Below are 21,863 nucleotides of genomic sequence, written 5' to 3' on the forward strand. Positions count from 1 at the left end.
TTTTTTTGTCCAGGTCGATGGACACGTAATTTATACTGTAAGAACAGACGTATACGCCAGTGTCAGTTATCACACTAGCTGTCGTCACTGCTCTACTTTTACTCTCTAACCCCTACACGCTGTAGCCTTATATCAGTAGTGCAGACGTGCCGCAAAATGGCCGATCGACACATAGCAACGAGAGTAGTGTAATGTCGGACCCAGAGCTTGTTATAATGCATTTCCGAAGCTTTCTGGCAGGCAGAAAAATTTTCGGCTTTCAACAGCGTCGATTTCCTCTTAGGAGTGGGTGAAGCTGACCTGCTCGGTACGTTAGTAGGCCTACATTGTTAAATCAGGTGTCAGCGTCACTGGAGGAGCTGTGTAGGTCTGTTGCTCACTCCTGCCTTTGGCATGCCGTTTGGTGACAAACTGGTTACGTAATGGCGATGTATACGGTATGTTCAAACTCGGGTCTATATTCAGGACGTTGGTATGCACACGATCTGTATCTATGTCACTATCCTAACGCTAGAATATGCTTGTGTATCCTACCATGTATGAGATTTAGATTGTCTGACGTCAGTATACTTGCAGACTGCTTCTAACATGTCAATTCAAAAGTCGTGTGTTCGAACCCGGCCTCCGCAGAGTATAGATTACGGTTTTGTTTATTTATTTGAATGATATTTATTTAATTTATTGTTTTTTAACTTCATAACCAAGAATTTCTCACTTATAGCCGTCAATTTTCTTGGGTGGGGGGAATCGGAGTTACAGGCGTAAACCACCGACCTGTGGCAAGTTATTGACAGACTTTCATCACATGTGACATACATACAGATGTGAAGACCATATTGGTCTAACACAAGTGGTCTTCAATGAACGTTAAGAATTTAATTCGTGCCAGATGTCAAACGTCGTCAGCTACTTATTGGCCCGATCACCAGTGAGTCTCAGAGCAGATTAAGGAAACCAGAGCTTTTGCAAAGACTTTTGTCAGGCGTCATTCAAGAGACGATGGTTTCTGTCTGACTATTTAACCGGATTCTTTCCTTTTATAATCATGACCCCATTCTAATACTCGCGATCTGTATTTATTTCATTGTCCTAAGTTTAAATATGAAATGAAGTATTCTTAAAGGAAAAAGAACGCATAAAAAAGCAGTGAGCATAATAAGCAAGATCGATGAAAACCGTCTCTTAACATATGTTTACTTACTTTTTCTTTTCTATTTTTGTTTGTTTGTTTGTTTGTTTTTTAGCCCAGTCCAATGTGCGAACTGTAAGGTGGGCATGGGCCATACTGTCAGTGACACGCAACTCGGCATCATTTTTTTTTGATTTTTTTTTTGTTAACAACAAATGAACTCTAAAGATTGAAGGCTATATTTTCACAAGACTTCCGAAAATTATTTTAACTCTTTTCATAAAGGACTTTGTCTAGGGCCATAATTAGGATAATTAAGATATGGAATAATTACGAGAAGAGATATGAAAGCTTGATTTATGAAGTTTAATGAAATTAGGCCCTTTTATGGATTATTGGAACCCATTCAGAAAACTTTTAACTGAACACCTAAATTTGTTTCTAACGTTCGCATTCAATAACTCTCCTAAAATATCAAGTGTTAAAATGATAGAACGTGTTAGTGTTGTAAAATATCAGTGCGAACATGGCGTAATGATTGCTTCAGGCAGTAGCTGTAATGTTACAGTATACAAGATTTCAAGGGGCCTCCGTGGCTTATAGTAGCTAGCGTGCATGTACAACACAGTGATCTAGGGCGCTCGCACCAATGCGATCGCTCTGAGTTCAAGCCCATCTCGTGCTAACTTTCTCTCCAGTCGTATGGGCGTGAGTTTCCCTCGTCACTGCCTGGTTACCTCCCGCCATACAGCTGGCCGCCGCCTTAGAAATTAAATATTCTTGAGTACGACGTAAAATTTCAATCAAATGAATGAATAAATTAACAAGATTTTAAAACAGTTATATAATGTTTGGAACAAATCACCCAAAAGTGTTCATTGGCCATCTGAGAAAAATACTTTCGTAAATTGTAAATTAAACACCTAACAATGTTACAATGTGTTACGCTGTGAGCACTCTTCCTCCTCCACAACTATCAAACTGGTGGAATAACCATCACAGACTTTATATACATGTATAACACTTCACTTTTATAGCTTTGAAGTTCAGGCTACCCTGTGAGCATACACATCATGAGGCCTAGGAAGCTCTTCCGGTCTCTCAGGGACATGAAAGCAATCCTCATGTCCGTGACTACCCCGCTGATTCTCTTACCTATTCTTTACACAGTTGAAGGCCAGGTAAGTTGGACAAAGAAATTTGTGAACTTCTGTTCCTGAATTGTTCCAGTGCAAGTTTTAACCGCGACAAACAGCTACGACAAACAGCTCTGTCAGTCGATCTGCCGGTCGATATTTCCATCTGCTCGTCTGTCTGTCTGTCTGTCTGTCTATCTTCCGGAATGTCTGTCTACCAGTCTGTCTGTCCGTTACTTGGTCGGTCGGTCGGTCAAAGTTTTGACATCTTATGCTTCTATGCGGGTATCTCACTTGCAGGAAAAGACCTCTAAAAGTGGTTAGCGCACTTGCGCAGCGTAATGACCCAGGAGCCTCTCACTAATGCGGTCGCTGTGAGTTCATGTCCCTCTTCGACCGTACGTGGGAAGATCTACAGCAACTCGCTGATGGCCGCGGGTTTAAGCCTATTTCATATTGAATCTTTCTTCTGCTTCATCAAGGAGTCTGAGTGCAAGACGATACCGACAGTTTTGCGGGAAATTTTGCCGGAATAGATTCATTGCTGAAATAAATTAGTTTTTTAAAAAGGTATAAATGTTTGCCGCCGTCGTGTAAGTTAAAAATTCTTGTGTACGGCGTAAAACACGAATCAAATAAAAAAATAAACATCAGGTGGAATACTTTGTCTATGCATGTACACATTTGTTTTAGTGTTGTCTTTTCTTATTAGTGAAATATTATTGAGTACGGCGTAAAAGAGCAATCAAATAAATAAATCTTTTCTTATATAAGCCACTCTCGTTTATGCCGATCCTTACATTGTCTCTGTTGAAGCCGGGTAGATGTGCCTACGCTGTCTCCATTCTGGTAACATTCTGGGTTTTGGAAGTCCTGCCGTTTCCAGTGACGTCAATGTTACCAGCCGTCCTCTTTCCACTTTTGAGCGTTTTGACGACTCGTCAAGTCTGTGCGGAATATATTAAGGTAGCGGGAAAAGGTGTAGCAGAATGAAAATCCCGTACTCCTCACAGCGTGTGCGTCACTCTCTACCTTTCGCTTTACATCACTGTCACCACTTGCGAATTTTGTGTAGATATCTTGAACAACGCCGAGGTCACTGGGGTCACGGTGATTAGGCAGGAAGGGATGTCAGAACACACAAACCGTAATTTCTAATAATTCGCATACACATGCATTTTCTTCTCTTTATCCGGAGTATGTACAACATGATTCTAACCAAAACCTGAAACAATTTTATTGAAGAATGCTGATTAAATAGTCCCGCGGGAGGACACACGTGATGAGGCTAAGCGTAAACAAGCATACGTACGTCTCACTGGCTCCATAGGTCAAGCTTGTCTATGGTGATGACAGTGATGTAGGGAGAGCGTAGAGTGGCACATTTGAGGTTAGGAGTAGCCTATGTGAAAAATCGTTCAAAAGTATATACATTTCCATTTTTGCGCATTAAAAATAAAGCTAAAAAATGAAGTTAGCTTCATCAAACGGTCACCTGAATGCAGTGCGAGAAAAGTCTTTCAGTTATTTGTTGCCTTTTTTTTAGATTTTTTTAAAAGAAGTAAATTCACCGAAATGTTTGAATTCTGCGGTACATATTATAAAGTGGTTAGGAACATGTTCTATGACGTAACAGGAAGTTTTCCTCAATCTTAACACAGCTCTTTTTAATGTTTTATAGCTCTAAATACCCACGAGTGAAAGATTACTTAAGTGATTTTCAAGCCCTTGGGTACATGTAATTGCTAGATCCCAGACCTTGATCAAAAAGATCGTCGCTAGATCCCAAGCCCTTGAGCACTAAAATCGCTGTCAGATCCCAAGCCCTTGAGCACTAAAATCGTTGTCAGATCCCAAGCCATTGAGCACTAAAATCGCTGTCAGATCCCAAGCCCTTGAGCACTAAAATCGCTGTCAGATCCCAAGCCTTGAACCACAAAAATCGCTGTCAGATCCCAAGCCTTGAACCACAAAAATCGTTGTCAGATCTCAAGCCTTGAATCACAAAGATCGTTGTCAGATCCCAATCCTTGAACCACAAAGATCGTAGTCAGATCCCAATCCTTGAATCAATAATATGCTTAAAGATGTGTAGCATAGAGAGTAAAAACAGAGCAGCGACGTCAATGTTATAGCTTGAAAATGGTCACTTGTAAGTGGTGAAATCGGACCTCTTGTCATTTTACCCCAGCTGTCAGATCCCAAGTCCTTAACCAGTAAGATCGTTGTCAGATCCCAAACCTTGAACCGCTAAGATCGTTGTCAGATCCCAAGCCTTGAACCACTAAGATCGTTGTCAGATCCCAAGTCTTGAACCGCTAAGATCGTTGTCAGATCCCAAACCTTGAACAACTAAGATCGTTGCCAGAGCCCAAGCCTTGAACCACTAAGATTGTTGTTAGGCATCGAACACTTGACCGCTTTGATCGTTGATAGGTACCAAACTCTTGACCATTAAGATAGTTGTTAGATCCCAAGTCCTTGACCACTGAAATCTTTGTTAGGTCTTAAACCGTTAAACTCTTCTTTGCTTTGACCAAATTATATTTTCAAAACTTGTACTTGCAGGACCCATCCATTACCATTATAGGTATATTTGGCCTTGTGGCAGCAATAGAACGCTGGGGTCTTCACAGACGTGTGGCTCTGGGCATGTTAAAGCTGATCGGAACAAAGCCGCACTGGTGAGTCGGCTATCATCAAAAGCCAAAGGTCCTGGGTTGGCATACCACTGGCTCGCAATAACTATTGGCGTGATGTCATTTTGCAACGTATGCTTTCAATTAAATTTTTGCTGAATTTAATGCATTTGTGTGTTGACAATGTATCAGTGATTCTAGAGTAACGGTTAATATATTGCAACAACCATCACTGCATTCTTGTTTACTTAATTCTGCTTAAGCCATTGTGTTAGGGAGTGGTTGGGGGGAGGGGGTTGCATGTTGCTGATTTTTAAGCATATATATAAATAGTTAGAGTAAAACCCTAACGGAGGTAAATTCACAATAGGCCGTATTGCCAATTATCACCGATTACCTGTGAACATTTGCCAACAATCACACTCTTGTCACTGTTTTGGTTTTACTCTCTGTGCTGTAATCCTTTGGGGGGCCTCCGTGACCGAGGTAGTTAGCGTGCAAGCGCGACACAATCACTCAGGAGCCTCTCACCAATGCAGTCACTGTGAGTTCAAAACCAGCTCATGCTGGCTTCCTCTCCAGCTGTACGCGGGAAGGTCTTCCAGCAATCTGCTGATGGTCGTGTGTTTTCCCCGAGTTCTGCCCGGTTACCTTCCACCACAATGGTGGCCGCTGTCGTATAAGTGAAATATTCCTGAACACCAGTGAAATAAATAAATTAATGTAATATTTCTTATTATATGATACTTTCTGCAGTCAGCATTGTTCGAACCAGAACATCAGTGTTATGTCTCGTCAGTAAAAGAATCCAGAACATTATAATACCGTTTAATCCTGTTTCCTCTATCCTTGGATTGCAGGTTGATATTGGGGATGTTGGTGTGTACATCATTGCTGTCCATGTTCATCACCGCAGGTGTCACTGCTTTGATGTCGCCCATCGTTAAAAGTATCATGGACAAGTTGAAAAACGTGACATTGGAAAATGGTAAGTGACAAGGACCCGTTGTATTGTTTTCTTGTTATTGTATGTTAAATGTGATGACAACACATCATTTTAAGTTATTCTTAATTACTGGCGATTATGAAAGTGCAGTAATCGCCGGTGAACTATTACCTTTTTCTTCTTAAGCCGTGGTGCTATAGGGTGGATACGTTGTTATACTTTACAAGAATTTACATGAACAGTCAGAACGAAACACTACCTGATCTAAACTGACATGATGCCATATCTGAACAGCGAGTGACCATTTAACAAGTACCACACTGTCGTCACCAACTCTACTTTAATTTAATCGATGCCGTATAGTCTGTTATTAGGTTGAATTTAAACTTTAATTAATGTATGTTTGATGTCGACCTGACAATTTAGTGAAGGTAGTCGAGTAAAAATATGACAAACGACGTTAAATTCCTATGAAATATATGGATACATACATATTCAACCTCAGTTTGCAAGCATTAACATCACGGCAGTGTGAAGTTTTGAACTGCCCTCAGACCCTCAACGACATTTAACAGTATAAAATACTTTTCCATGGATTATCTTTGAAGATTACGAAATTGAAGACAGAGAACAAGATGACAGATCAGAAGACGAGGAATCCGATATCGAGTATGTCGGAGGCAGCGAAAATGCAAAGTAGCTAAGCTTCTAAGCAAGTGTAGTTTAGTATCGTGTCCAGCTTAAACTCTAAAATCTATTCCGTTAAATTTATATTTATTTATTTTTTTTGTTTGATTGGTGTTTTACCCCGTACTCAACACTATATCAGTTATACGACGGCGACCAGCATTATGATGGGAGGAAACCCGGCAGATTCCGGGAGCAACCCGCAACCACCCGCAACCACCCGCATGTTGCTGCAGATCCACCTATTTCCGGCCGGAGAGGAAGCCAGCATGAGCTGGACTTGACCTCATAGCGAGCGTACTGGTGAGAAGCTACTGGGTCATTGGGCCGTGCTGGCGTGCTAACCCCTACGGGCTAACGGAGACCCCGTTAAATTTAACACACTATTATGTCTTCTCAGTGTTACCAGAATAGCCCATGTGACTGCAACGTAATATCATATTATGACAAACGCATTATCTCCATACACTAAGAAATATAGCATTCTGTTGGAAATACAAAACAAATGTATCTAACATAACTCAATATTTTGTAGCAGTAACACAATCTTTTTTTGCGAACTTTCAGCAAGCATAGTTTTCTTTCAATTTAAATAATTTTTTTTAGACATTGTACTTACTGTTGTTCTAATGGTGTCCTTACGGCAACATTTCAGCTCATGCTGGCTTACTCTTTGGTCGTACCTGGAAAGGTCTGCAAGCAATTTGCAGATTCTAGTGGATTTCCCTCGGTATCTGCTCGATTTCCTCCAACCATAATGCTGGCCGTCGTGGTATAAGTGCAATATTCTTGAATATGGAGGAAAACACCAGTCAAATGAATAAATACGGCGTTGTCACGCATTTAATTTGCCAAAGGTGAGTGGTTTACTCCGGTAATTTCGATTTCCTTCACCCATAAAAATGAATGCTCGCGGATAAAAATGAAAAATTCTGGAATATGACGTTAAAGAACAGTCAGGTGACAAATCCATCAATCATGGCGTCAGGTATGTCTTGTTTCTATCGCTCCAGCGGGGGCCTCCTTGGCTCATTTGGTTAGCGGCAGACCTTCCCACATACGGTCAGAGAGGAAGCCAGCATGAACTGGACTTGAACTCACAGCGACTGCATTGGTGTTAAGTCTTAAACCAGTTTGAACAACTCGGCCCACAAGAGTGTACCCCAGTGATTCTCTAGTATTTATGGATACTTATGTGGTCTTGCATAAAAAGAGCATAGACGATCATTTGTTTCTTCAGAGTGAAAGTTTGGGCGTCACACTGTAGTGGGAAACCAGTCATTTACTATTCAAAAGGCGGTGGTTTTATACCCCGGGGATTCCGATTTCCACCACCCATACTTATGTTGTGCGGCGGTTAGTTCTATGAAAGCTGTTGAATAAATTAAATAGTGCAGCGTTAATAAACAGTCAAATACCATCATCAGAAATTTTTTTAAGAACTACGTTATTAAGTTTTGAACATGAGCGTCCTCTGTTTTATATCCACAGCAAACAGTATATAGATGAAATCGAGCGTCTGCACAAGGCTCTGTCTCTCTGTATTGGATATGGTGCTATCCTGGGTTCTGTTATTACCCTCACCGGCGGTCCCAGCAATTTTGTGGCCGTGGGACTCATCCAAGAGTAAGTGACTTAGGGACTGTTGAGGTTTAATATAGCTTGTTAAGATTGGTTAAATTTCTTTACCTGATTGGTGTTTTACGCCGTATTCAAGAATATCTCACATATACGACGGCGACCAGCATTATGATGGGAAGAAACCGGGCAAGGCCTTAGAGGGAGCGGGGTGGGGTGGGTTGGGGAGATATGGTTCTGAGTACAACCTTGTTTGCGACCTTTGGCGCATTTCCTTGTGTGCACTTTCCTCCTTATGCTGACAAACTATAGCCCCCTAATTTGCTTTATATGCAGGTCATTATAAAAAGCAAGAAATATGAAAACAAATGAACAGTTGCAAAATGGGAGTTGAAATTTTGCACTTGAAGGTTTGAACAATGAACAAAATGCACGAACTTAGTCAAATATCTGAAAATAATGCTCCCTCTTTCGTAATCGTGCGGTCCGTGTATATTTTGCACAATACTTGGGCCTGCAAAATGGCCAAGAAAAAATATTACGTAATCACTACAAGATAAAGACTAGAGACGTTGTATTTTGGAAGAAAAAGTAAAATTTTCCTTGGCTTTTCCCCGCAGTTTGTATAAGTTAATGTTAGACCTCTCAATTCAGATTAATTTATGGATTTATTTAGGCGCAATTGAAGTTTTTGGTTTCTACAAGCGTTCCACATTGGATTCAACTTCAGAAAATATCAGACTCATACCAGTCCTATTCATTGTGTTAAAATGATTCTGAAGTTTGAAAAAGTTATGAAACGGGTTGCATAATAAATTTTACGAACTTATTACCAATTTTGAACGGTTACACGTGAATCGGGCTATTCTAAAATAATGGTAAAAAATCGATTGGATTTGCGTCGATCAATTTTTTTTCCAAAGATCTCCCTTATAAGCCTCTTTAAATACATATCTGAAATATTAACTCTATAAAGACTTTTACATAAATCTGGCTGTCATCGTATAAGTGAAACAGCATTGAGCATGGCGTAAAGTAATAATCCCTCAGTCAGTCATATCGCCGGCCAATAAATCAATCAGTCACTCAATCAAATTCATCCACTTTTATCTTGCAGGTTTTACAGGGCGTATGGCCTTCAGTCCAAGCTTACTTTCGTAAGCTGGTTGGTATTCGCCGGCCCTATAGGCGTCATCGTTATATTTCTGACCTGGATTTGGTTTGTCATTTTATTTCTCAAAGGAAAGTAAGTCAGAGACGCTTTTCGTCCAATTATTTGATTTATCTGATTCGTGTTTGACGTAATTTTATTTTCAGAAGATTTCTAAACTTTCAGGTCCAGTGTTTAAGGTGGTGAAAACCAGACACACAAAAGTGCGATGTGGAACAATTGATTTGTTTATTTATTTATTTATTTGATTGGTGTTTTACGCCGTACTCAAGAAAATTTCACGACGGCGGCAAGCATTATGGTGGGTGAAAACCGGGCAGAGGGGGAAACCCACGACCATCCGTAGGTTGCTGCCAGACCTTCCCACGTACGGCCGGAGAGGAAGCCAGCATGAGCTGGACTTGAACTCATAGCGACCGCATTGGTGAGAGGCTCCTGGGTCATTATGCTGCGTTAGCGCGCTAACCAACTGAACCACGGAGGCCCCTCATTGTGGAAGAAAGACATGAATTTAAACTTGAACGGATTAATCATATACTTACCCGTTTTACCGAATGTATATGTATCATAAGTATATATCTCGAAAATTGTTCGTGACATTGATTCGTCAGGTTTATGATCGAGAGAAACCAGTGTGCTAGGAATAGTATCATTTTTTTAGGGCCCTGATGTGCTTCTCACAGTGTGATTTTGTATACCAAGCTTTAGGTGAAATACGGTAGTTCGACTAGTTTAATGTAAAAGACTATGGAGATTAAAACTATAGCAGTGACTACAGTGTGATAATTGACACGTGGTCATACGAAACCAGTGAAATCCGACCTCTTGTCAATTTACCTCAGTTAGCGTTTATTCTGACTGTTCATTTAATTGCTTAGACGGTAGTGATTTAGACGCCCCCTTATCACCATGGCCTAATCAGACAAAGGTAAAAAGTGTTACCCCACTTAACGAACAATAACCTGAAATAATGAGAAGGGACGTGCCTCGAGGACTTATATATAGTCCACAAGAAGACTTCAATTTTAGTCCTACGCAATCCATGCGCTGTGTTCCAGGAGTAACAGAAATAAACAACATTCAGCATCACAATTTATGCTGGAGAGCCCGGAAAACAGAGGACATGTGTTGTATTGACATCAAGGGAGTTCACTTGTACAGGAATAAATTCATCCGTATGTATTTATTAGTGCGATTTCGGCGTATAAGGGGATTTTGGCAAGGCGTAACATTCAATATGCTATCATTTGCATTACAACAAAACACCCTTATGGTTACACCAAGTTTTCATTTTTTTATTCTACGGGCAATTTACTGCCCAATTGAACACTTTCATACACTTACACACTAGCTTTGTACTGGGCCTCCCTAGTTCAAAGGCTGCATAATGACTTAATTCGGAGCATCTTACCATTGGGGTCGCTGTAAAGTGTTATTTCAGCTCATGCTGGCTTCTCTCCGGTCGTACGTGGGAAGGTCCCTCAGCAACAAAGGATTAATGGTGGGGTTCTTCCGGGCTCTGTCTACTTTTCTCCCACTATAATGCTGGCCGCCGCCGTATTAGGGAAATATTCCTGAGTGGAAATAAAATCCCCGCCCTTTGATGTGGTGTGAAAAAGATTTGCCTGGCTGGGGATTTTAGGACGAAAGTTTGGTACCATGACGTCATCGAAGTGACCGTGCAATGGTTGTATAATTTAATCTGTGGGTAACACTGAGATTCGAACTCGTACCTCCGGATACGAAATCCGTCACTATACTAATTGAGCTGCAAGGGAAATTCCTAGTAACCACTACTAGTATGAGCACTGAGTATAGCTTCTCCTATTAATGTTACTGACACGGTCATGTAGAGTATATATCCTTATATGAAAGTGGAGAAAAGACCATTGTCTCAGTGTTAGTGAACATATAAATAAACCATTGGTAGCACAAGTAAATACCATTAGTAGATAAATACAATGTTATAATGTATCCCCAGGGGACTGTTCAGACGTCGCACAGTCACAGGGAAAATGGTCGGAGCAGAACGACGTGTTCAAGAACACTTGCAACAAGAGTACAGTAGATTAGGGCCGTGGAGGTAAGATTTTTGTTATTCCTTATGAAGGGTTACTTTCTGGTTAGTATGAAAGACGGGTGTGGCCACTCTCAGTGTCAAGAATAAGACAACGACAATTTGAATACTCGATTTATATACTGATTTCACTCCTTCGTTTAGAACATTCCTCGCGTCTTTTTTTTGTCTTAATTTTGTAGTTTATATACTTTTTTAATTTCTTAGGTGTTTTTTTTAGTTAAACGTCGTTTTGGGAATTTGCCTTGTGGTTATTGACCTAGTACGTCCATTTTGGTTGATGGCTGGTATACGAGTGACCGAGTGGTTGTGACCGAGTGCTTAAGGCGCCTCATGTCTTTCAGTGGCAAAGACACACCGAGTACGGGATCAACCCCGGCCTTGGACAGGGAATTTGCTCATTTCGTGGCAATCATCTCTTGATGGGCGCAACAATCGGCCGTCGCTGGTTTGACAACAAATAAATTAAACGTCAGTAAAAACCACACAGCTTATCACTTGTCGAATGTCGGTGGTATACCCCGGTTCCTCCAACCATAAAACTGACCGTCATCGAATAAGTAAAAAATTCTTGAGTATGGCACTGACACAGAACTGACTTTTAAACGCAAACCATGTTCTGCATCCCACTACAGTTACCCAGAGGTCATGACCTTGGCGTTTCTGTTACTACTGGTGGTGCTGTTTTTGACAGAGGATCTTTATTTTATACCGGGGTGGAATTCAGTGTTTGAAGAAGGGTAAGTACTTTGTTATATCTCGATTTATTTTAACAGATTTATTCTTTCGGGATTAATTATGCTGATGTGTTAGAATGTTTTGTCATATACTTGGATATACCTGTTTATACCTGTAATGTAAAGAAATTCTAGAAAAAGAGCAAACATCACTTTGGTTTTACCTTTGTCAGTGATAAAATGTAAGAGTGGTATTTTGTAGTTGAGTATGTTTATCTCTGTTTATTTCATTAGATCTTTGTAACTACGTAATGTTAAAGTTATATACACACAACACATTGCTAAAGTACCACATATTAAATTACATCCACATAACACATAGTTGAAGTGTTAAATGTTAGAGTTAAATGCCCATAACACATTGCCAAAGTGTTAAATGTTTAAGTTATATGCCCATAACACATTTCTGAAGTGTTAAATGTTAATGTTGCCTTCACATAACAACTTGTTACAGTTTTAAATGGTAAAGTTATGAAATCTTGGTGAACAACAATTATTCAAATCGATGCTGTTAAAACATATCAGTAAAACACGATTACTGAATATTCAGTTTTTCTTTTTGGTTAAGGTTTGTAGGTAGTTCGGTGACTCCGTCATTATTAATGGTGCTGTTGTTTATAATCCCTGCAAAGTCTCCCACGAAGCTGTTATGTGGCAGCTCAGAAGGTAAACCCCAGCGCACATGGACAACATTGATTGTTGAAAAAGGGATTTCGTAATCCAGACAACAACAACAACAACAAAACCCTTGAAATTTTTCTCGTGTGCGCGTAACGACATCAAGAATTCCTTACTGATCGTGGTTCACTGCCTGAGTCTTCAAAAAAGGGACAACAAATGCATGCTGCCTGTGTGATGATATCAGATATATCCGATCATTTGAGACCGGGATTAGAAAAAAAATTTTTTTTTCGGTAATAAATGTTGTTCGTGTATGCTGGTTAAAGACGTTTGTTCGTTCATCGCTAGGAAACACGATGTGCCGGTTCAAGCCCGGACTTAGACAGGATTTTTTCCTCGCTCTCACCGTGCGTGAATCTATGCGTCGAAACAGGCATTCGTATACCACCCGTCAACCAATAAGAACGTTCCAATTCCCAAAAACGACGTTTAACATAAACCCCGAAAGAACTAAGAAAATATATATCAAGGGCTACGAGACCTTTGCGGTTCCTCCTGCCTCCCTGTTTCACTAAAAGCTCTGTTAAAAAGATCTTACATTATTTCCTCTCGGTATACCTAAGTTAATGCTCAACAAAAAAGGAATAGTCTTTCAAGTGTCAGTATAATATGACTTTTGGGCGTCGTCTCTGCATGGATTCTTCGGCTAGCGGTTGCAGCGAGACAGCGTTATATGTGTACATACCATTGTTCCCTCTGCTTATGGGGCCTTTTGCAGTACACTGAGAGAAAAGTTTGGGTCCACTGACTGAAAAATCTGATTTATACGATAGAGCTAATTCAGTTTAGAAATCTGAATCATACGACCAGATCAGTTGAGTTATGACAGACGCCTGTTTGTTTTTCGACTAACCAAATGAGTCAACAATATAACCAGATGAGTTTCATGACTCAGATGATCTGGTATTATGACTTTGAGTTTTTATTTCTGAATTGAATTAACTCAATTGTATAACTCAGATCTTTTAGTCAGTTGTCCCAAACTTTTCTCTCAGTGTAGCACTGAGCCGCTGACGGCGCTCTTGTGGCGCTTTACGTAGTCTGAAGTTCCTTTAATACCAGTTGTCTGGTGTGATTATGTGTATCAAACTGTCCAAATTCTTATATAAGTGAAAAAACGTTAAGTACGGCATTGAAAAACAATCAAACAAAGCACGTAATCAACCTTGGAGACAACAGAATGCAAGTCAGTGGAATCTAGCTTTGAATATAGGAGACAACTTACATTTGACTAAATATTCTGGCACATTAGAGAGCTCTCACCCATGGGCTATAACCCTTTCAAACATTCCAGGAATTGGATGGGGTTGATCTCGATTGTGATATCTGTTTGTCTGAATGGTTAAACATAATTCTTTTTTTTTATGAACGAAATATTTGGATTGAGATAGAGTTACAATCAATTGTTTTCTCATCCGCAAATATTATAGAATGTCATTCATTTACCTGTAAAAATCATGTTGTATTTCAGGTAAAAAAAATTCGAAATTTTCTCCCATTATCAACTGGACAGATGTTACCAACACCTTACCCTTGGGCGTTGTGCTTATTTTAGGAGCCTCATTTGCCATGGTGAAAGCTTGCCAGGTATGATGTGCAGCGCCGTTTTATTGTGATGTTTATTTATTTACTCATTTATTTGATTGGAGTTTTACGCCGTACTCAAGAATATTTCACTTATACGACGGCGACCAGCATTATGGTGAGAGGAAACCGGACAGACCCCGGTAGAAATCCACGACCATCCGCAGGTTGCTGCAGACCTTCCCACGTACCGCCGGAGAGGAAACCAGCATGAGCTGGTTGATGTCTATTAGATTTTGTTTACTGTCATACAAAATAACGTATCACTTATACGAATGCGGTCCGTGTTATTGGGTGGAGAACACCCGAGAACCCGGCGTAAACCACTGCCCTTTGGTAAATTACCGACGAACTTTCTCACACTCTATTGATGGAATACAATTTGTCCTCCACCATCTTTAGGCACACAAGCTTCGTCGACCGCTTTTTGTCAACAAGAACTAACAAATAAATAATACACGGAATCACCTGAAACCGACAGAGCCGTACAGGGAACTTACAGTGAAATATGTATTTAAATCATTGGAAATCAGAGAAAAAATGAAGATTTATCTAAATCACAATGGCTTATATCACCGTCCGACCTTACTCTGGGCAAATGGCAAAGGATATGTTTATTTTCCGCCGTATTTAGCTGAATGTAGGTTTTAGATGAATCTATTGCATTTAATCTGGTTTGCTGATGGTGTTTCAATCTTGGTGAGATGTACCAAATAGTAGCTGGTTCCTATCTGCTTGCAGCTTCAGACAAGAAACCGCTGTTCTAACATTGAGCACATCGGAAATTTGTTAATTTTGTTTTTTGAAAAATTTCTATTCAAGAGGAGCGTTTCAAATCCTCTCCTGTTTCTCTCTTCAAGAAGACTACTTCCCTGGAATGACTGTGTCAAAATTTCCCTTCAACTGAGCTACCTCTCTAGGTCCATTTTTGCAAGTTTCACTATAAGAGAACTTTACTTTTCTTGAAGTATTGTTTTAAGTTTTAATTCAGTAGAACTTATTCACTTGAGCTGTTGCGTCAAATTTTTCTTAAAATGAGAACTGCTTCTCTGAGACTTTTGTTTCATATTTCAGGAGTCGGGCCTAACACCTCTGATCGGGGAACACTTTAAAGGGTTTGTCACTCTCGAGCCCTGGGTTTTGACCTTAGTGGTCACTTCACTGACCACTTTCCTCGCAGAGTTCATCAGCAACTCAGCGGCTATCACCATGCTACTGCCAATCGTTGGTCAGATGGTGAGTGTGATAGGCGCATTATAAAAGACTATACAGTACACAGAGAGTAAAACCAGAGCAACGACGACATTGTGATAATTGGCAAATGGTCACACACAACTGGTGTGTTACAGTTCAGAAAAGCGTTCTAGTGTTTTCTCATAAAAAGTATGTTTAGTAACTGAAGAGATGTGTTTATTAGAGTAATCATGTCTGATGTTTACATAGTAATGTGGATATTCTCAATAAACACAAATGGCATGGCTTTGTGTTTATATTTAGTGTAAAAAGCCGGTAAACATCTAAACGTGTTTAATACTATAAACATGTGACATATTTACATAACATGTGGCATTTAATATGTTAACATATGCCATGTTTATGGTTAAAGTAGTGTTTATGGATAAACAACAGGGCGCATTTCTAGACAGAACTGTGTTTTAAAACGAAACACTTATTTCTAGTGTGTATGTTTGAGATAATACGGATTTACTTCAATGCTATCAGCTTGTAACGAAAGGATATTTTTTGTGAGGTCAAACTGGTTTTTTCCCCGAATATCCTGTTCTCTTTTCTGAAGATCCACATCTGGTATCCTTGTATTTTCGTTTCAGGCGATACTGGCTAATCTGGACCCACTAGCGTTGCTTTTCCCTCTGACTATAGCTGCTAAATGTGCTTTTATGATGCCTATTGCGACACCTCCCAACACGATTGCATACTCACTGGGAGCCCTGACAATAAAGGACATGGTAGGTCTGAAATAAACCTTACGTTCTCAGAAGTGTGTCCATAGAGGGCAGCTGCCGGTCGAGCTATCTATCAGTTTATCATAGAGGCACAAGTCGGGAGATCTGGGATCAAACCAGGATCCGGTCATACCAAAGGCTTTAAAAGTCTTGACGCTCAGCTCTGAGATGTTAGAGCAAGGAAACATGACTGGTTGGCTCAATGTCAGTATAATGTGACTGGATGGGCTGTCATATCTGGTGTCTTCGGCATGATACTTCAGTGGCGGTAGCACTTGAAGACACGGTGTATATGGTACACTCCTAATGATGTCTTGTCGTCATGATTGAAAAAAATGTTAAATACCACGTAAAAACCTAAGCATACATTGGTTCATACATATAATTATCTCAGAAGACAATTGACATAGTTCTTAAATTGTGAGGTATGTTTAAATATCTGATTCAAGCTCCCGTTACCCTAAAAAATCTTCCGTAAAACCCGTTTCCTTAGTGATTGGATTAGATTTTGGAGGCTCTGTCGGATTAACCCTTTCCAGATTGCGGATTAATTTATTATTAGGAAAGGCTTAATCGGCAAAATCCACGAAAATACAATCCGTCATCACTTGGAGAACGGATTTAACGAAAGATATTTTGAGCTTTTACTCAGTTGAGGATTCAAGTCAGCTGGTATGTCTATAACCAGACGACAACTTGGTGGCTTTCTCGAGGTTCTCGGAGTGACTCAGATACTGGTTTAATTCATTCTCCTAGAACAGGCTTGTACCTTCCCGTCATCATTCAAAAATTGTTGACTGCTTCTATTTGGATGCATCCGCCCTATTTGCATGCATCCGCCCTGTTTGCATGAATCCGCCCTATTTGCCTACTTCATGTACATGTACTGTATATGTTCTTTGGTGGTATGCATCGGACGTTGTAATAACTGATCCGGAACGCCCATTTTTGGTTGGCGGGTGCTATACATATGTCTGTCGCCTAGGCTAGGACCACAGTTAATTTTCCTCATTCGACAAAGCCATTTTTGATTTTAGCCAAACTTTGAAAAAAAAACTTACTTTTCGGCTGTAGAAATTAAATGTGTCGTAAGTTGAACTAAGCTTAAATTTTGATTTAAGCCACACATTGCTTTGTGGAATCGGCCCCAGTACCTAAATCCGCAAGTCTGAAATCCTCCTAACCTGCTGTAGACTGATATGTGAGACGTTACTGGTAAAAAGTGTTTCCCAGTTTAAATTAATACCAATCTGAACACACCAGTACACTCCTAAGCTCGCGCTATAAAATGACAGCTTATATCCGGATATGGCTGACATTTATGGGGAATTATTCTGCACAGTTCGGTGCCAGTTTTTGCAAGACTTGTGCAAATATGTCAGCCAAAGGGTAGACCAAGTGGATTTAGGCATTGTGTATTGCATAGGCAGCGATAGTTGCTAAAAGGGAAGTTAGATATCGATAGAATCGGAATGTGATAATCGGGTGCTCAAGTCTTCCAGGCTAAGGAGGAACATGAGATCTCGGGCAAGTACTCGAAAATGGAAAGCATCTAATGAAAATAACTTGTCTTTTTTTCCAACTGGAAAAATGTAAGACTGAACACCAAAAGTAAAATTTTATGACATTTATTTCATTGTGAAATACACTTTGATCTGCGACATCATAGGTCTTTTTTTTATCGTACTGTTACGTTTTACGACAGGCTAAATATGGGTGTGGCATTCATACAATTAAAAAAAAGTATGATTATTTTATTCTAAAGGCGACAGCGGGGTTTGCCCTCAACATTTTGACACTGCTGACTCTGAACGTGGCCGCTCACTCATGGGGTCAAGCCTACTTCCAGTGGGATGTCATACCTGATGAGATGAGGAGGAATGTATCAACGATATGATGACAATGAGTTGGAATGTATCAGCGATGTGACGACCGCGTGGAGGAATGTATCAGCGATATGACGACCGCGTGGAGAAATGTATCAACGATGTGATGACCATGAGGAGGAATGCATCATCGAAGTGATGACCGCGCGGAGGAATGTATCAGCGGTGTGATGATCAACGGTGTGATGATCATGAGGAGGAATGAATCAGCGATGTGATGACCACGATGAGGAATGTATCAACGATGTGATGACCACGATGAGGAATGTATCAACGATGTGATGACCACGAGGAGAAATGCGCCAACAATGTGATGACGAAGAGAAATGTGTGAATGATGTGATGACCACGCGGAGGAATGTTTCAGCGATGCGATGACCGCGCGAAGGAATGTAAAAACGATGTGATGACCATGAGGAGGAATATATGAACGATGTAGTGACCACGAGGAGGAATGTCTCAGCGATATGATGACCTCGAGGGGAATGTATCAACGATGTGATGACCAGATTTGACGTCTATACCATGCTGATATTTATGCACATATTTAACAATTAGCAGTTGTATCTCATCTCGGTTACTGCATTTCAACATTTAACATTTGTATCTCGACAATATTGGCTGTGTTTGTACATTATGTCAATATATGTGACTAAAATTCACATTTCATTCGTTTCGTTTACATTGTATTATATATAGTTGCAATATTAAGATGTGGACTTTGGCAACTTCTCTAGATTTTCCGTTTGTATATCAGCATCCTCTGCCATATTTATTCTTGATTTTATTCTCGCAATCATCGGTTGTACTTATAAACCGTGTCAACAAGATAATTTGTATGTCATCAGCTTCGATTAACTTGAATACATTTGTTGATTTTACCGTATGTAACTCGCTTCTTGATCGGGGAGTTTCGAGGTCGCACTCTTTTATTGCTGAAGGTAAAAAAATCAATACTCTGTCATGTGACCTATCAGAAATGTTAGGCAACTAGTTTTAATGCAAAGCGGTCCATCCTGGTGTAGAGGAAATGTGAACATTTCACATTCGTACGGTACAAGCTTCTTTAGTGCATTGTCCTTTTCAAATGTAGTCATCTATGACAATCTGCATTGGCAACCCACGGCCATCCGCTGGTTGCTGAAGACCTTCCCACGTACGGCCAGAGAGAAAGCCAGCAAAATTGAATTAGATACATGTATCTTGCCTGTTCGAGGAAGGTGTCTTCGTCCTAATGCATTGTAAATAGGTTGGTATTAGCACATGCCTGTATAAAGGAGATAATTTCATGAAATGACTGACATAATGTTGAAAACGACGTTAAGTTTTAACCCCATCCAAACGATCAAACGAAGTTCGGTTCAAGTACTTGTAATACAATATCCCGTATCCCTTCGAATTTTCTTCGAAATGGTGGGTCATGAGTCTATCCGGTAACAAGTAAATCTCGCCCCAAGAAGTTTACAAACAGAAATGCTAAATAGGGGAGTGGGCCATAGCCAAGTCTCTGACAGGGAATTGTCTATGGTCTCCAGACTTTATTGTTCTCGCCAAGGCCTTAGCAGCTGTAAGCAGTCGACGGCGCTCTCGTGTGACGTCTTACATGAAGTTCTCTGCAGATAAAATCCCTTCCACCAGATTTGTTTCCCTCATTTAAGCTGAGTTCAATCTCAAATCGAGTCATACTTCAGGCTTAAACATCGGTAATCTTGATATTGTCGCGCTTGGCGCATAGCATAAGAGGAACGGACTAAGTACCTGTCGGTTCATATGACCGTGAATACGATTTGACATGTTCACATTTGCCTTTCTCCAATATCACATTCGCATATCCACGGGTGAAAATCTGTTGGTAACATGTAAAAAAAGCTCTTGGCGCAAAGTCTGTGCCTCACTCTGCGCACTCTGGTTCCCTCCACCCTCACAATTGGCTGGCGCCGTGTAAATGAAATATTTTTGAGGACGGCGCTCAACAGTAATTTGCCGGACAATGTGCCAGCCTGTTCCATTACGTTGGTCGAGCTGTTCTCTTTAGTCATTACGTATTAATCAGATCGTGTCTGATTTCAAAATTAGCAGCAAGGACGCTCTCAAAATAGGATCGAAATAATACTGCAAAAGCTTAGACACCGAGCAAATAAACAAACATTATTTTAAGAATCATATTTTTTTCGCAGCCAAAGTGTTGTACAGGTGCAAATGCAAATCAAATGTACAGTAACAGGCACGTTCAAAGTTACAGCTAAAATGAGTATACGCAAGTCGATGATATGCATTTATTTATTTGGTGTTTTACGCTGTCCTCATTTATATTTCACTTATACGACGGTGGTTAGCTTTATGGTGGGAGGAGAATGGGCAGAGTTGACGAATTATAGTGACGAGAGAGTGGGTGTTTAGAGTTTAACAATGTTTCAGTCATATTACGACGAGTGAGTCCTCCTCGAACAAATTAACATTCGACCTCAAAACAACAATTTCTTTTCCACATTTCAAGGTAAAGAATCATCTCCTTACACTTTGATCTCTATGTATATAAGCTTCGTATTTGATATTTCACAAAATGAATTTTTTGCGTAATTATGTTCTGTGTGATGTGATATGTTAGATTCTTTTCATCACCTTATACCAATGGCCTTTTTCTAAACAGTGCATTATTTGTATTGGACACAACAAGTCTCACCAGACTTTCCTCTCGCGTGGACGTGGACGCCCAGAACAAGAGAGACGAACTTTTCCTTACAAAAGCAAAGAAAATATTTGATCGCAATGTGTTTGCGGTGGCACCATTGTTTATTGGGAGTAAGTACACAGAAGGTTAAATGTGCCTTCCTATCTGATCACCAGTATTATTCACCAATATTTTTGTGACAGCCAGGGGTAAAAAAAATTCAGATTATGGGCCTACGTTTTGCCAAAACCAAAAAACTGCTGTGAATATACATGTGTTATACTCGATGTGACAATCATGATTTTAAATCGCAAATCGTGTTTTAAAGCGTTCATTAAGCATACATAACGTAAATCGTCAATTTGGCTTTTATAAGATCAGTTCAAGTCCAGCTCATGCTGGCTTCCTCTCCGGTCGTAAGTGGGGAGGTCTGCCAGTAACCTGCGGATGATCGTGGATTCATCCGCCTTTGCTCGGTTTCCTACGACCATTATGCTGAACGCCGTCCTTTAAGGGAAATATTCTTGAGTGCTGTAACAAAACACCAAACAAATAAATAAAAAAATAATAAATGAAAGATGCTTACCATAGTTAGCTGTTTTCATGTATTGCTGAAACATGGGCTCTCCTTGTGTCAGGGAAGACAAATATATATACATAATAGAGGATAAGTTTCTCCTTTCATAAAAATATTCAGCGCATTGGTCATTTTCTCCTTTCAGTGCTTTCTCCATTCACGATACCTTTCTTTGAGGCGATGGACTGGACCATCTCTGTCAAGGACTCCCTGAATATTTGCTGGCAATTTTGACAAACTCCATCAAGGACAAAAAGGCAAATGCGTCGGTTGGTATTGAGCTAGGCTTATTATTTTATCACCATAACGCATGCTTAGCTGGAGATGTGTATATTAATATATGTTGTATGCGATTACAACGCAGCATTTTGAGTAATACTAGATCGATCACGTCAAATAA

General features: G+C 40.1%; 1 protein-coding gene across 2 annotated transcripts; it reads left to right on the forward strand.

Moving 5' to 3' along the window:
- Nucleotides 1-1,752: 1,752 nt before the first annotated feature.
- Nucleotides 1,753-19,696, forward strand: LOC135476476 (Na(+)/citrate cotransporter-like). 2 transcript variants are annotated; one of them, XM_064756506.1, is made up of 14 exons: nt 1,753-2,310; nt 3,082-3,231; nt 4,834-4,949; nt 5,765-5,892; nt 6,459-6,546; nt 8,029-8,163; nt 9,233-9,361; nt 11,268-11,369; nt 11,999-12,103; nt 12,669-12,766; nt 14,253-14,368; nt 15,440-15,601; nt 16,195-16,332; nt 18,095-19,696. In XM_064756506.1, the coding sequence occupies exons 1-14, from the start codon at nt 2,203-2,205 to the stop codon at nt 18,224-18,226; spliced, it is 1,707 nt and encodes a 568-aa protein (XP_064612576.1). In that variant the 5' UTR covers nt 1,753-2,202; the 3' UTR covers nt 18,227-19,696. The 2 variants fall into 2 exon arrangements, with proteins under 2 accessions (XP_064612576.1, XP_064612577.1); XM_064756507.1 differs by having other exon boundaries at nt 6,459-6,519.
- Nucleotides 19,697-21,863: the final 2,167 nt, after the last annotated feature.

This window comes from Liolophura sinensis, chromosome 10 (assembly GCF_032854445.1).
Source record: "Liolophura sinensis isolate JHLJ2023 chromosome 10, CUHK_Ljap_v2, whole genome shotgun sequence".
Lineage (NCBI taxonomy): Eukaryota > Metazoa > Mollusca > Polyplacophora > Chitonida > Chitonidae > Liolophura > Liolophura sinensis.

Excerpts from the sequence above, each read along its gene's own strand:
- LOC135476476 (XM_064756506.1), top strand. The coding sequence starts at position 2,203 with ATGAGGCCTAGGAAGCTCTTCCGGTCTCTCAGGGACATGAAAGCAATC. Across the intron at positions 4,950-5,764 it reads ATCGGAACAAAGCCGCACTG|GTTGATATTGGGGATGTTGG; the intron begins GTGAGTCGGCTA and ends CTTGGATTGCAG. Across the intron at positions 9,362-11,267 it reads ATTTTATTTCTCAAAGGAAA|GGGACTGTTCAGACGTCGCA; the intron begins GTAAGTCAGAGA and ends ATGTATCCCCAG.